This window comes from Anolis carolinensis, chromosome 5 (genome assembly GCF_035594765.1).
Source record: "Anolis carolinensis isolate JA03-04 chromosome 5, rAnoCar3.1.pri, whole genome shotgun sequence".
NCBI classification, from domain to species: domain Eukaryota; kingdom Metazoa; phylum Chordata; class Lepidosauria; order Squamata; family Dactyloidae; genus Anolis; species Anolis carolinensis.
Window position 1 is genome coordinate 195175098 of NC_085845.1, and position 15117 is coordinate 195190214.

Here is a 15117-nt window from a genome sequence, read left to right on the forward strand (position 1 = left end):
CAGGAGTCATCTTTGAGACGGGATGGCCAGGTTTCAGCTGTGGCCAGGAGTGCATTTAAACAACCAAAGCTAGTGCACCAGCTGAGCCCAAAGTGGCTTTAGGTGTTTTCTCCTCTCTGCAGACCACTCTTGATTTATTCATGGGTCATATCAAAATCAACTTATACATGAGTATATATGGTACTTCCCTGGTCTTACCCTTTTCACTCCCAAGAGCTAAATGGACTGGCAAATGAACCCTGGCTTGGCCTTGAAGGAGATTAGGAATACAAGCAACGTAGGATTGTGCTGTTTATGTCTCTGTACTTTCTACTTTGTATAGCAGTGTCATTCAAAAGCAAAGGACTGTCTCATCCATGTCTGCTAAGTTCCTTTTAAATGGAGATGCCTCGGATTGAACATGAGACCTTATGCATTCAAAACATGCACTCTAATACTGTACTGTAAGCCCACTTAGGAAGTGCCAACCTCTTTTTGCCCAGTTGCATAGGCTTACCCAGGATACGATCACAGCCCTTTTCATCACGCTCATAAATTCCCATCTGAGAGGGCTGAAGGCAAGGCTGTTTTTCTCCACACAATGAGTGTGTAATGGATGTGTTGACCTGAGGGGCGCCATCAAGATGACAGACAAACATTACTGACACCTTGAACAGATTCCCAGGTGAACAGATCAGCAGGTTATTCTTGGTAAGCAGTCAGCAGGAGGAAGTAGGATGGTTGGGAAATGTTGCATAGCCTAACCTAGATGGGGATAATAAATACGAAGGTGAGGAACTCAAAGGAGAAACAGGGCTCCATTCCAGCCAATGGGGAAGGGAAGAGAAAAATTAAATTCTTTTTTTGAAAGGGCACATCTACTATTTATTTCTTTATGTCGTTTCTTTGCCAGGTGAATGCCAGAGTCTGTCACTCAAGAAGTAGTACAGGCACAACCTTGGGAGTCTGGCATGCCAGTGGAGGTATAGACATGGGACCTTGCTACTGCCAATTCTTAGAGCCGACACAGTCACGACAGATAAAAGCTTAGATGCTCATTAGCCTGATGTTATTCTGAGTTCTGTGGCACTTCTGGCAAGATCTAATGCTGTGCTGGGCCATTTTCCTTCTCCAATTCTTTCTAAGTGAACAGATGAAGAGCTAGGAGACCCTCTTGGGGAGGAAGACTAGATGTGAATTGTGTGTTCTGAAACTTTTGGGACTTAGAATTAAAATGGATTCTCTCTACACAGGTCTTCTGGTAGGGCTGTCATCTGTGCCCCATCAGACAGGACATATGCTTCTGGGAAGAGCTGGACAAGCCTGGTCCATCCAATTACAGCTCTCCCATGTCCCAACACAGTATACTGTAAAGGTTCTCATATTTGCTGCTTTCAAAATTAGAACACATCTCCTTCCTCTAGCTTGAGCTTAGGGTACCTGAAAGATCTCTTCTCATGAGCCAGCCTAAAACTTGAGGTCCTCAATGGAAACTCTACTACATTTCCCAGCACTTCACAGGGATAGGTGGTTGGCTGTACATTGTAGCAAACCAATGTAGACCTTCTTCCCATGAAACGTTGGCATGGCCCCATCTCTTTAGTATTTCAAGTGGCTAAGTAAAATTCTATTATTTTCATTACCTTCAGTTTGTACAACCAGGGGTGGGAACTCTGGCTGGGACTTTCAAACTATTTTTTAAAAAATGGTTTTAGTCTGTTTTTATATACATTTATTGATTCAATTCACATGTTTTTATTCACAGCACTGCAACCTTGGGCGGTCCTGATGGGTTGAGAGGTGACAGAACAATTTGTAGGCAGATTTTGCACCACTTCAGTGTGAGGGCAGAAATGTACCAGTAGTAGGGATGCACAAGATATTACAAAATATTCACAAAATGACCAAAATAATGTTTTTAAGTGTTTAAAAACCATGATGAGGAGAATCGTGGAGCTTAGAAATATTATTTTCTGTTCAGAAAATTCTATTCCCTCTACAGGGAAAAAAATGTTATTTTTGATAACAGCAACCACTACCATCAAGAATGAATTTTGCAAATGATAAATCCTGAGTTGTGAAAGGGTTTCAAAAATGGTGTGGTTTTCTAAGATTTTGTCAGTTTGCTAAAATTACTCATTTCTCCCCTTGAGAAAAAACTGGAAGAGTATTTACACTGCAGAATTAATACAGTTTGATGCCACTTTAACTACTATAACTCAATGCTATGTAATCCTGAGGGTCGGCATTTGGTAAGGCACCACTAGTATTTGGCAGAGAAGGCTGGGAACCTTGTAAAATGACAACTCCTAGGTTTCCATAGCCTTGAGCCATCCTTATCAGTATCTATTTGGTAAGATGTAGATTCTGAGACACAAAGTGCATCTGGTCTAAGTCTAGCCAAAGCAGTGCAGATAGGGAACAGTCTGCATAAAATGTTTCCCAGAGCAGATGCCTTCCACCTCCCTGGGGAAGACCTCTTGTCCTTTCTCCCCAGAAACAAATGTTCTTAATAAATGCATCTGCGCTGTTTCTTGAAAGAATGGTATTACTGCCACTGCTGCCTATGATGTTGGAAGAAAGCTGGATTGGCACCACAGGTGAAGAACTAAATACAACTTAAGTATTATGTCTGTCTTCACCCTGAGGAATCACCACAGTTGGTGGCAGTGGAATCCTTAAGTTAAAGAGGTATTTGGAGAAAGGGGAAAAAAAAGAACTGTATGGTGAGGTGGAAGTAATGGAGACTTTCCAAGAAAAAGAAAAGGACAAGGAAAAAATATATAAAACAAAGGCCAAGTTTTGCCTCTTTGATTGTGTGAAGGAGAGGACTTTCCAATTCTGTTCCTCTCTGGGGAGAAGGCAGGGACCATCTTTCTTGACTGTGAGCGATTCCTTGCTCTCTCTGGCAGCCAAGGATTCGGCAGGTCAAGCCGAAATGGGCCATAGTGCCAGAAGCTCCTGCTGCCCTGATAATCCATTTCATTCCAGGCAAGGCGACATGCTCTCTCGCCAGCTGCCATTTCCAGTTACCTTTTCTACAGCTGACATAATGTGTCAATGTGTTGGAAGCAGTAAAGCCGTCACAGGGAAGCAATCGCAAAGATAAATAGCAACCGGGAGCTCAATCATCTTTAATGATATTAAAGCACAAAGAATGACACTTTGTGAAAAAGAAGAATGCTTCATTTCTTGAAATGGTCTTTCGCTGCATTTGGGTTGTGTCCTCAAGTAAAACCAGATAAAGCCCTTTGCTCTATAATTTTCACTAAAATGACTATCATGGAAAACAAAACTAACCATTCAATCCATTCATACCTCTCAGTTGACACTTGCATTGAAGACTTTTTGTGACTCTAGTTTTCCTGGTGGCACAGTGTGTTAAAGCGCTGAGCTGCTGAACTTGCAGACCAAAAGATGCCAGGTTCAAATCCCAGGAGCGGAATGAGTGCCCGCTGTTAGCCCCAGCTCCTGCCAACCTAGCAGTTCGAAAACATGCCAATGTGAGTAGATCAATAGGTACCACTCCGGCAGGAAGGTAACGGCGCTCCATGCAGTCATGCCTATGGCCACATGACCTACGGACAACACCGGCTCTTCAGCTTAGAAATGGAGATGAGCACCAACCCCCAGAGTCAGACATGACTGGACTTAACGTTAGGGGAAAACCTTTACCTTTACCTTAACTTTGGTCGAGCCTCACATTCTCAGCCTAACAAGAAGGCCATAGTAAAACTCCTCTGAAGACATCTCATCAAGAAAACTTCAATCTAGAGTGTAGTAAGTAGAAGGGAGAGAACTACCAAGAATTTCATGAATGGAAGACAGCACTGGTGCTATAGAACTGTTCTTATCAGACAAAAATAGTATGTATATTTTCAAATAAATGGATGAAGGAATCTGAGCTTCCACATTCTGAAGTTAGCTAATCTAAATCACACATTGCAGATTATGTATGGATTAGAATCCAGTCATCCTCTGGATTCAACCATTCCCTGAACTGCATGATGCAGACCTCGATTTAGGAAAAGTGTGTGAAACTGTAAGAATTATGTCCGAAGACAAGCAACCACAGTGGGGCAACTGTACTATTTTAGTATCGATGTAGTGCATAGGACTACACTGATATTTGTGTCTCTATAACCCCTACTGCTTACCACCGTGAGTTAAGGTAAAGGTTTTCCCCTGACGTTAAGTCCAGTCGTGACCAACTCTGGGGGTTGGTGCTCATCTCCATTTCTAAGCCGAAGAGCCGGCATTGTCCATAGACACCTCCAAGGTCATGTGGCCATAGGCATGACTGCATGGAGCGCCGTTACCATCCTGCCAGAGCGGTACCTATTGATCTACTCACATTTGCATGTTTTTGAACTGCTACGTTGGCAGGAGCTGGGGCTAACAGCAGGCGCTCATTCCGCTCCTGGGATTTGAACCTGGGACCTTTTGGTTCGCAAGTTCAGCAGCTTAGCGCTTTAACGCACTGTGCCACCAACAAGTTACATGGATGCAAAATCAAAGGTAGACAAAAAGATCTAATGAAATTTTCATCTTCTTTGTTAAGCGGATCTGTTAATTCCTAGATGTAGCCTTTCCCAGGGCACTTCCACAAAGTCTTTTTCTATCAAAGAGCAGGTTGTTCAGAAAAGAAATCAAAAGCCAAGCCTCTCCATTTACAGGACCCTCCCTCCTTCCAGACTTCATCAACTTAGGTGTTTTCAGGGCTGTAAAGCAATGAACTTTCCATCAGCCGCATCGTCAGCTAATTAGCCCTCCTGATTACAGTAATTACTATTGATTCACTCCTGAATGACTTCTTAAGTAGCCAAGTACAAGTTATGCTTGAAAGTAAAGACCCACGTATGAATATTAATCCAGCCATTTTCTTTTGTTTATGTTCCCTTTCCCACCTTCTCCCTATTCAGTCCCAGAGGTATAGCTTGCAATTTTATATATGCTTCAATTGGAGTAGAGGAAGGTGCTCGAAGAGGGGGTGAAGCTCACTTCAATAGTGTTTTAACCTCACAAAACAAACTTTTAACATGCTGGGAGGTAAAGAAGATGCTGGGCATGCTAGTGCAGGGAGGAAAATTCAAGTGCAAATGAAATGCAGATCACTTTTGGAGTCTTTAACCAGGAGAAACCACATTCTGCTCAACACAGAACATCTCTGGGGTCTGAAACATGGCTAGATTAAGGCCCCTTCTACATTGCCATATAAAATCCAGATTATTTGCTTTGAACTGGATTATATGGCAATGTAGACTCATATAATCCAGTTCAAAGCAGGTAATGTGGATTATCTGTTTTGATAATCTGGATTATATGGTGATGTAGAATGGGTCCAAATTTAACAAAGTGGTCCTACACCCCCAGAAATCCCAGCCAGTTTACCAGCTCTTGGGATTTCTAGGAGTTGGAGGCCAAAACATCTGGGGACCCACAGGTTGAGAACCACTGGGTTACCCCATTGTGAGTATTTGCTCATTAGAAGAGCCAGGTGTGTAGAAATAAGTCTATCCCATTTAATTTTCTGTAGGTCCCTATTGAGATATGAGATATGGAAACTTTTATGGTTACTGCCTTCATGTTTCATTGGTAATTTTGCTTTCGTAACCACCACAATACCAAGAATTTAGGAACTAAATCATTGGAGGGACAGAATTCTTATTTGTAGGGGGTGATGTTGTCATTTCCCTGCAACACCCCATAGCTATATCTCTGGAAAGAGTCCCCTTTCCTTGATACCATGGTCATACCTTCTTCACATAGAAGGGCTTATGGTTGGAACAGCAATATGGCACCTTCACAGCTGTAGTGACCAGGACTGGAAAATTGTATTTTAGAAAGGTATTGTTATTAGCACTGTGTTTTTAAAAGAAACATATTACCATTACTCATTATTAGTTTATCCCTCCACCCATCCCAGCTTCTTATTATACTACTATTTGATGGTGTGGGTGAAGGTGCCTGTAAAAATCTCCTCTGAGAGATAATGAGGAAATAATATTATGATGGGTAATGCTTCAGAAAAGTCATTTATTCATGTTTGGCAAATAAGTCCTGTCTAGCTATTTTCTAGGTTCTCCAATGCAACTGTATGCTTTTGGGTCAGAAGTCTTTCATTTCAATGGGTTTTGGTGTTATCTGAGATTTTACATATCCATGTAAGGACCAAGAATGTATCCCCTGCAAATATGGGCCTTGTTACTTTCATTATAAAGAAAAGAAGTGGAGGAGAAATATAACATAGTATCTAATAACACATTACTATTTGAGTACTGAGTACAAGTTGAGCATCCCTTATCCAACACCTTCTACGGGAATGGTTCAATGTAAACAAACGCTCAGTGTATATACATGCTGTTTCTTTATACTTTGTGTATAAGCTGTATATGAAACATGAAGGAATTTTGTATTTAGACCTAGGTCCCATCTCCAAAATATCTCATTTTTTACAGATATGCAAATATAGGTATTTCAAAATCTGGGGGGAGGTGAACTGCAATCCTAGCCTTTTGAATAAGAGATGTAACATATAATGTGCTAGTATAGTGGTTCTCAACCTGTGGGTCCCCAGATGTTTTGGCCTTCTACTCCCAGAAATCCTAACAGCTGGTAAACTGGGATTTCTGGGAATTGTAGGACAAAACACATGGGGACCCACAGGTTGCAAACCACTGATCTAGTATCTCAAAAATAATAGCGACTAGTGGGTTGCCTTAAAATTGCTTTAAACATTATTTTGGGGATAATCCAAAGTTTGTTAAGTAGACAAAAAAAATACAATATGCATATTCTCATTGGACTATATAGCATCAAACACTTGGTCAGTCCTTTCGGTTGAAAAGGACAGGATATAAATGTGAGAAATATATAAATTGGTTGTTGTTTTAAACCCAAATAATTGCCTTTCTCAAGCAAGCCAAGTTCCAGCTAAACCAGCATGAGAGGCAGAGAGACCATCATATCTGGATATTTACCAACAAGGCAGGACAGTGATACACTTCCTTGTTAGTTGAAATTCTCAGGTATACTGCTTTTGTACATAGCTGTTCCATTTAGTTGCATGTCAAAAAGCCATTGATGGGCCTATCATCTATTTTTTATATCCTTCTTTTGTTTAAGAAACCTAAAGTAATGGACAGTCAGCATGGCTGCTGGGTGGATGCGGATTCCAAAAGTAAATTACATACTATGTGAAAAGGTACACTGCTAGCAATCTTGAATCTACTACCAACTGGTTTTATTGTCAGGCTCTGGACTGAATATTATGGAAGGAGAAAATTACTTTACCTACTTTCACTAACACAAGCAAGTGATACATTCATTTCTTTCAACAAAAGAAGCAGAAGGATTTGTACTCTGCCCAAGTTCAACTGAAACGAATATATTCACCTACATAACTAAGGAATCTTGCAAAGGAAACACTTGTGTTCAATTATCTTCATTAATCTGATCAACATATGCAAACAGGTTTATCTGAAATAACCCAATTACTATTGAAAGTCACTGACAGCTCTGATTAAATTCTGATTTAAAACCCACATTTGTAACCTGTGGTTGATAGTTTCCATTGATTGTGATCCAAGCGATCAATGAATGGCTATGGTGGAAAACAAAGCTACCTGTTGAAGCATAAGAGCATCGCCTGCATTTAGATGTTTGCAACAAAAGTGAACCCCTCTGTACCTGAAGACTTTGAAGTCTCTTACTTAAGGAAGTTTGCTTTCAGAGGAAAACATTGCAAAGATGAAGGCCTTTTTTTTAAAAAGTAAATGGAATAATATTCCGAACTGCAGGTATGATTTTGAGAACCCTTATAGAAAAGTTCACAAGGTAACCTGTGTGCCAATTGAGTAAATTCATACTGAAAAGCCATTCTAAACTTTACTTGTGCATTATAAAACACATTTCCACAGTGGACTACACATACAGAGACAAAGTTCAGCCAATGTTTATCTGCTAGAGCTCATTTTAGGGAAGATAGTTGAATTACCAACCATAGTTGGACTGGCAGAAGAAATGACACATTGACCTTGGTAGTAGAGCCCATTCATCATTAAATTTTTGGCTGAAACCAAATTATATGACAGTGTAGATCCAGCCATAGCTCATCATATACTGTGGTTATCAAATCAGAACCTTTCTCCATATAAATTTAGAGGGAAACAGAGACAAAGGTGTCCAAAGGAACACGTCTATAAGAAGAGCAAAAGAACTGGACTGAGATCCATAAAATTACAGAAAAAGTATAAAAACTTAAAATACCCTTGCATCCAGAGTCATTCTTACTAGGCATACAGATAGATCACTTTTGAAGACATATGACAGACTTTTCATTCTGATGAGACCCGCAGCAAGAATTATTTATGCGTGGACATGGAACTATAAGAAACACCAAAATGTAAGAATTTATAGTAAAAGTTGATGAAATAGCAGAAATGGACATTTTGACAACATATCTTCAGATAAAAGAGCTTTCAATATTCAAGAAAGACTGGGAACCCTTCAAAAGTTTCCTGGAAGAAAAGAAAATTCCAACATGGGGATTTCATGCTTAAAATATTAATCTATTACATTATATTTTGCACAATGAACTAGATAATATGGAAATAACAGACCTCATAACCTCTGAAGATGCCTGCCATAGATGTGGGCAAAACATCAGGAGAGAATGCTTCCGGAACATGGCCATACAGCCCAGAAAACTCACAGCAACCCAACAACAGAAAATATTATGTATATGAAAGAAGGATATGTAAAAATTTGATGGATATATTTCAATAAAAAGGTAGAAAATCTGGAAATTAAAGCAAACTGATTTCATGGCGAATGGTTGAAGAAAACATGGCCACAGTTGCCTGGGAAAAAAAACTGACCCTAAAGCATTAATGGAGAGGCTACTATTTGCAGCCTGAAGAGTGAGAATCCACTAAAGTCAAAATGAATTATTATTATATCATTCTTAAACGTTATATGTGCAAGATTTAGAAATGCTGTTTAAGGGATGCTACATCTCTTCTTAAGTCACCCTCCGCTCCCAGCAATTTGTTGACAGAAGCATACAATCCAATAGAGAATAATTCTATAGCGAATAAGAACGAAGACTTTCAAGAAAGCTTGTTTTAACATGCAGTTGAAAAGCAAAACAAAAATTACATTCTTCCAACTGATATCACAGACATTTCAACAGCAATATGCTTAAAGTTCCCTCATGCTTATTAAGAGCAGCATCTACTTCCATTTGACAGATTTAGCAAAACATGTCCAGATTTTTACATTCTTGCAAACCAGATGCGTCTTTACAAAGCTGTGTATTTTGCACTGCTCTTGAACAATGGTTGGAACAGGTGGGAAGCTTCAATATTGCATTCATTATCAAATCGCAGGCTCATTTCCTTAAGAGTAAATCCCTAACAACCTCAATGGGTTTTGCTTTTGTGCAAATGTATATCGGATTTTACTGTACTTCTGAAATTGGAATCTTTTCTATTTCTTATTATAATTACGTAATTAATATCTCACTTTTCTACCAGCAAGGGCTCCAAAGAACATTACAGCATAGCTTAAAACAGACAGAGCAGAGAAAAAAATGAAATAAACTAGGCTTTTAAAGTGGTATTGAATTAAAAGCAACTTAGAAACTATTTTTTATTGACACTGACCCCTGAATGTGAAATAACTCATTTTTGCATTCCTAAAACTAAAACAGAATCCCCGCAAAGGAGACAAGAAACTTGAAATAAACCAAAAATAAAAGTACGAGGAAGGCTACAACATGCAGCAAGTACTACTGAAATGTTTAAGGACAAGAAATCGATACGTTTTCTTTCTCAAACCGAGGAAGAAGCTTCTTCAAGCATTTTTTTTCCTGGTAGGCAAAGTCCCAATACACTGAAGGAAACAAAAACACATAATAGTGGATATCGTAGTCTCTTCTCTACATTTTTTTTAAAGACAAACAATTGTAACACAGTTCATATCATATGCAAACAAGAGAAGAGGGAATGGAAAAAGATAGGCATTTTACAAAGAAATTCCGAAATAATTGCAAATAATAATTGCAAATCAACGAAATGCAACCCGAAACCCTGGCATTCATTAAGCTAGCTTGACAGCTCTATTGTTCTGCTGTCCCATTGGTGGCTGAAAAGATATATTCACACGCTTGACTGTCTGCTAGGAAATAGACAAAAGGCTTAGATCCCCCCCCCCTCCCACCACGAAAGCTGAGTGCCAGTTTCAGCAAAATTGAAGCACTTTTGCTCTCTCGCTCTTCCCCGCCCTCTTCGCTTGCTCTAAAAAGCTTCTCTTCATGGTTGGCTCCTCACCACCCCCCTTCCCCGAATATTAAAAATCCATTCATCTTCGCAATAAGTGTTTCCCCCTATTAAGTACATTTATCTCCCTCCCCGCCTTCCCCGAAAGGAGCATCCAGTGGCCAAATGCAGAACTGGAATGATTATTTATATAACCAGAGTCCAAATTAAAGTGGTATTTAGGGCACTGGCTCTAACATGGAGTCTCCCTTGGCTTCTTCCCTACATAAATATTCCAAGCTTGAATGCCTCATAACCACGGAGGCTGTGGAAGAGCCCACACAAACCGGGTTTTCAAAATATGGTTAACTTCTTCTTTGCCATTCTACTTTCGCGTGAGCGGAACTGGAACCTAGTGGCTTGTAAACACCATTTGCACAAAAGCACGGTCCTCACCCAGCCTGAAAAAATGCTCTGCTCCCCCTCCATAAGGAAATTGGGGTGGGAGAAGAGCACTTCATCGCAAGTGTATTTCTATGCCACAATGGGCCCTGGCGACCCCATAAAACAATAGAAGCATCGACCTACCTTAAAAGCAGCTCCTCATTTCTCATAGTAACAGCAGATTTGGGACAGCGCATGCTTTCTACACCAATCTTTGCAACAAAAGCCGGTTCAGAAGTACACTCAAACATCAATGCCACAGTTGCTACGCGCTAATGGCTACTCTCTTTCTCTCTCTCTCTCTGTCTCTTGCCAGACGCGGAGTGGCAGAGCAAAGGGGGCCCCTGCAGATTCACCGCACAGAAATAATCTTCTCTGACAAGTTATGTTGTCTGGGCATATTTTACATTAATGCACAAGGCTGCCCATAGGGGTCTTGTTTGTGTTCACTCTTCCTTGGCTGGTGTTAGGTTCTTCTTCTTCTTCTAATTGCCATTGAGGAAAATGCAAAGAAAGAAAGAAAGCACAGTATCTTTCAAAGATAGAGAGGGGGGAGGGAACACTCACACAGAGAAACGGAGGGAAGAAAACCAGTTCAGGAGTCATTTGCATAAGCCGGGAAACCATTGGTGATTTCAAAGCATTTGAATGCTTGCAGCTGGATAGGAGTTTTTGCACACTTCAAGAAAGTGGAGGCTGAACTCTTTTACTGATGCTGAAGATTCCCAAAGTGAGATTTTCTGCACACTCAAAAACAACACAAATCAAGAAGAGCAGGCAAAGGTTGCATTTATATATGTAAGCATTATTCTCCATTTTACCAATTTTACAATGCCATTTTCTTTGTTTTAATAAAGCACTGTATTAGTATTCTATAATTGGAATTGGTTCAATGCAAATTGGCCCTATAGATTGCCTAAGGAAATAGATACTTTTTTCTCTTGTAAACAAGTTTAAGTTGGGCTCAAGCATTACTGTTTAATAAAGCTGGGTCTCAAAAGATATGGTCATATTTAGTAGTCTTAAGTCTGAAGATTCCCAATGTGAGATTTTCGGCACACTCAAAAACAACAAAAATCAAGGCTGTCTAAGGAAATTGATATCTTTTTTCTCTTGTAAACAAATTTAAGTTGGGCTCAAGCTTTACTGTTTAATAAAGCTGGGTCTCAAAATATATGGTCATATTTAGTAGTCTTAAGTCTGAAGATTCCCAATGTAAGATTTTCTGCACACTCAAAATCAACACAAATCAAGGTTGTCTAAGGAAATTGATATCTTTTTTCTCTTGTAAACAAGTTTAAGTTGGGCTCAGGCATTACTGTTTAATAAAGCTGGGTCTCTTAGTAGTCTTAAATATCCACCCCACTTAAGGTAAAAAGGTAAAGGTTTCCCCTGACGTTAAGTCCAGTCATGTCTGACTCTGGGGGTTGGTGCTCATTTCCATTTCTAAGCTGAAGAGCTGGCGTTGTCCATAGACACCTCCAAGGTCATGTGGCCGGCATGACTGCATGGAGTGCCGTTACCTTACTTCTAGCAATTTGGATGTCCCCTCTTTCGTGGGAAGGTGAAAATCTGTCATATTTTCATTGTGTTTCTAAGAATCCCACAAGCATCCTCACTTGCTCCATGTTTGATTGTGAGACTTTTTTTTACTGAAGCTCATGAATATTTTTTTCCTAATTCATCTCTCTAGCTGGCTATGCATTTTAATGCATTTCCCCTATTACATAAACATGTTTGTGGATATCGTCCCCCCAAATGTGTGCATTTTCAGTCAAAATCCTTACACAAGGGCCACTGGCTTCATTTTGTCACACTTCCCAAGACTACATCCTTGGGAAAAGCACATACACAGAGGATCTGCAGTGTAGAATAAGTGTATTTTGACATCATTTTGATTACCATAGCTCATTGCTATGGAATCCCTAGATTTGAGTTTGGTGAGGCATTAGCACTCTTCGTTAGAGAAAGCTGAAGACTTTGTCAAACTACCACTCCCATGATTCTGTACCACTGAGTCAGAGCAATTAAAGTGGCGCCAAACTGCATTAATTTGGCAGCACAGATACATTCACTGTTGGTGGCCAAATCAGCAAGATAGGAAGAATTCATACATGGGGAATGCTCTTAGTCTTGGCGACTGCAGCAAAATTTATGATTGTCCTCATGTCTGGTGGGGAAAGTAGTGAGAAAAGGTGCAGGAGTTTCACAAACCAAATGTGAGGCTTGCTCCTCCTTCTGCCCTTACATTCACCACCAGATATAAGGTTCTGCCTATGGATTTTACCACATGAAATCGCTATCTTGTGGCATTTCCACAACCTAGGATAGTGGCTACTTGTTATCCTTCTGATCAAACCACTGCAACCCCTTGACAGCACACGGCTGCATTTCCAGGGGCATGGCATGACATGGTCCCAATTAACAGATTGAGTTCTGTACATTTAGGAATTATCAGTTTTGAGATGTTAAAAAAGGCAATTCATGATCTTTCCTGTCTTCTAAATCTGCTCAAAATGATATGGCAAGATTATTTACTACTCAGTACCTTTTAGATCAAAAGCTAATGTCATGTAAAGTTTTGAGCATTGGACTATGACTATGAAATACAATGTTAAAATCCCTGCTTGTCCACACTCTCTCAGCCTCAGTAAATGGGCAAACCTCTTCTGAAGAAATCTTGCAAAGAAAATCCTCTAATACGGTTGCCTTATGGTCACCATAGCCTAGAAACAATTGAAAGCACACAATCATCTTTAAAATTGATTCTCTTGATAGAAAATTGAGGGGGACACTAAATTTAAACTGGGATTTAGTATGCAACTCACATGAATATATCATAGAAATGTTCCTAAGAACGAAACTTGGAAAATTCAAAAGTATCAATGTTGTGTTAAAGAGTTATGATGAATAAATAAGAATTTATTTCAATTTTGTTCCTCAGTTATGGAGTGATACTTGAGAAAACACATGAAAGTGCTTGTGCATATTACTAGTGTATATCAACAACAACATCTGTTTTCTTTACATGCAAAGAAAAATAGTTTCCATAGTAGCGTTTGTGCTACAGGAGGAAAAAAGGTTCTGCTCAGTTCTTTGGTGTCTTCAGTTTGCAAAGCCTTCGAGGGAACTATTTTGCAAAGAAAATTCTGTGGTTCTCTTGAACAGAAAACAAGTTTAGGAAAGACCTTTTTCTGTCCAAAAACATGTTCTCTACACAAAAGGGAAAAATGTGTTTATTTTGTTAAGAAAGAAAATATGTATTGTTGTACAGAAAAATTCCCCAAAGGACTTTGCAAAATATTAAAGGTTTTATCTAACACTGGAGAAACCATTATTCTCTCAAGAAATAAACAACAACAAAGATGCTTTCAACCTCTAGTATAACCTGTATAATGCAAATAGAAAATGGAAAATGTGGTATTGTTTGGCTCATATTTTAAAGTATACCTATTACTATGTCTGTCTGTCTGTCTCTCTATTTCTCTCACACGTATCTAATGTTGGTCTGTTTCAGCATTAAAATATTATTAATTATTGTTGATTTATATGGCACTTTACAAGTAAAACAATACAAAAACAGTGGGTCCTGACAAAGGCCTACAGTCTAAAATGTAGGTATATAATATACAATAATTTTTTTTAAAAAAATAGCATTCAGATAAAATACAAAAAATCAACAACATAATACAAAGCACCCTGACCAATACATGTAATCGAAAAATATGAGATGATAAAACAGTATTACATGAAATTTCTGAATGTTTTGGAAACCAAGAACATTTTTCGTTAAGATTAAAAAATAAGGAAGGAAGTTTGAAGGTGTTCAAAAAGATAATTCCAAGAGATATAATGGACTCAATATCAACTTCTGTAGACTCTAGTCCATTTCTTTATATGATTCAGGAGTTCTTTATATCTTTTTATGCAGAAACAGACTAGCACAGTTATGTCCTTGAAGGATATTATAATAGAAGGCATTGAATTCAACCAGATGGAGAGGAAATCCATCAGTCTCTTCAATATTCTTGCCCAGCTGCAGACAGGCATCATTTTTCTGAAGAAATGCAAATGATTGCGGAAGCATTCCCGAGGGACAGAGGGTGAGGGATCAGCTATGATAACATGCCATATAGAGTATAGTGACAAACTGTGTGTCCTTCCCTACAAGAAAATATTAGATGCTGTGCATTGCCCACACAAAGGAGGAAAGATCAAGAAAGAAATCCCTAGTCTAGAGCCACATAGAGCAAACCAGTCTTCTATGCAACTCAGCAATGGACATAACTTCTCCAAGAACAGGGAAAAGATCTAAGAGATCTAAACAAGAAGAAAAATAAGAAGTGATTTTACTACAAACCTCTATGGCCCACAATCGGAACACCATGAACCTAGACAGTAAAATTATAAACCTATCCACTCACACACTGGGTCA

At 39.2% G+C, this 15117-nt stretch overlaps 1 protein-coding gene across 24 annotated transcripts in view; it reads right to left on the reverse strand.

Annotated features, from left to right (window-relative positions):
* Positions 1 to 15117, reverse strand: part of celf2 (CUGBP Elav-like family member 2) — a 620922-nt gene that overhangs the window by 402323 nt on the left and 203482 nt on the right. For 3 of the 24 annotated variants that reach the window (XM_062983265.1, XM_008110296.3, XM_062983262.1), the window contains exon 1: positions 10827 to 11216. The exons of 1 other annotated variant lie outside the window; for it this stretch is intronic. In XM_062983265.1, coding sequence (XP_062839335.1) covers positions 10827 to 10933 — 107 coding nt within the window. In that variant the 5' untranslated portion in view covers positions 10934 to 11216. Of the gene's footprint in view, positions 1 to 10826; positions 11232 to 15117 lie in introns of those variants that run through there. 20 more of the 24 variants (XM_062983253.1, XM_062983251.1, XM_062983252.1 and 17 more) reach the window with 19 other exon arrangements.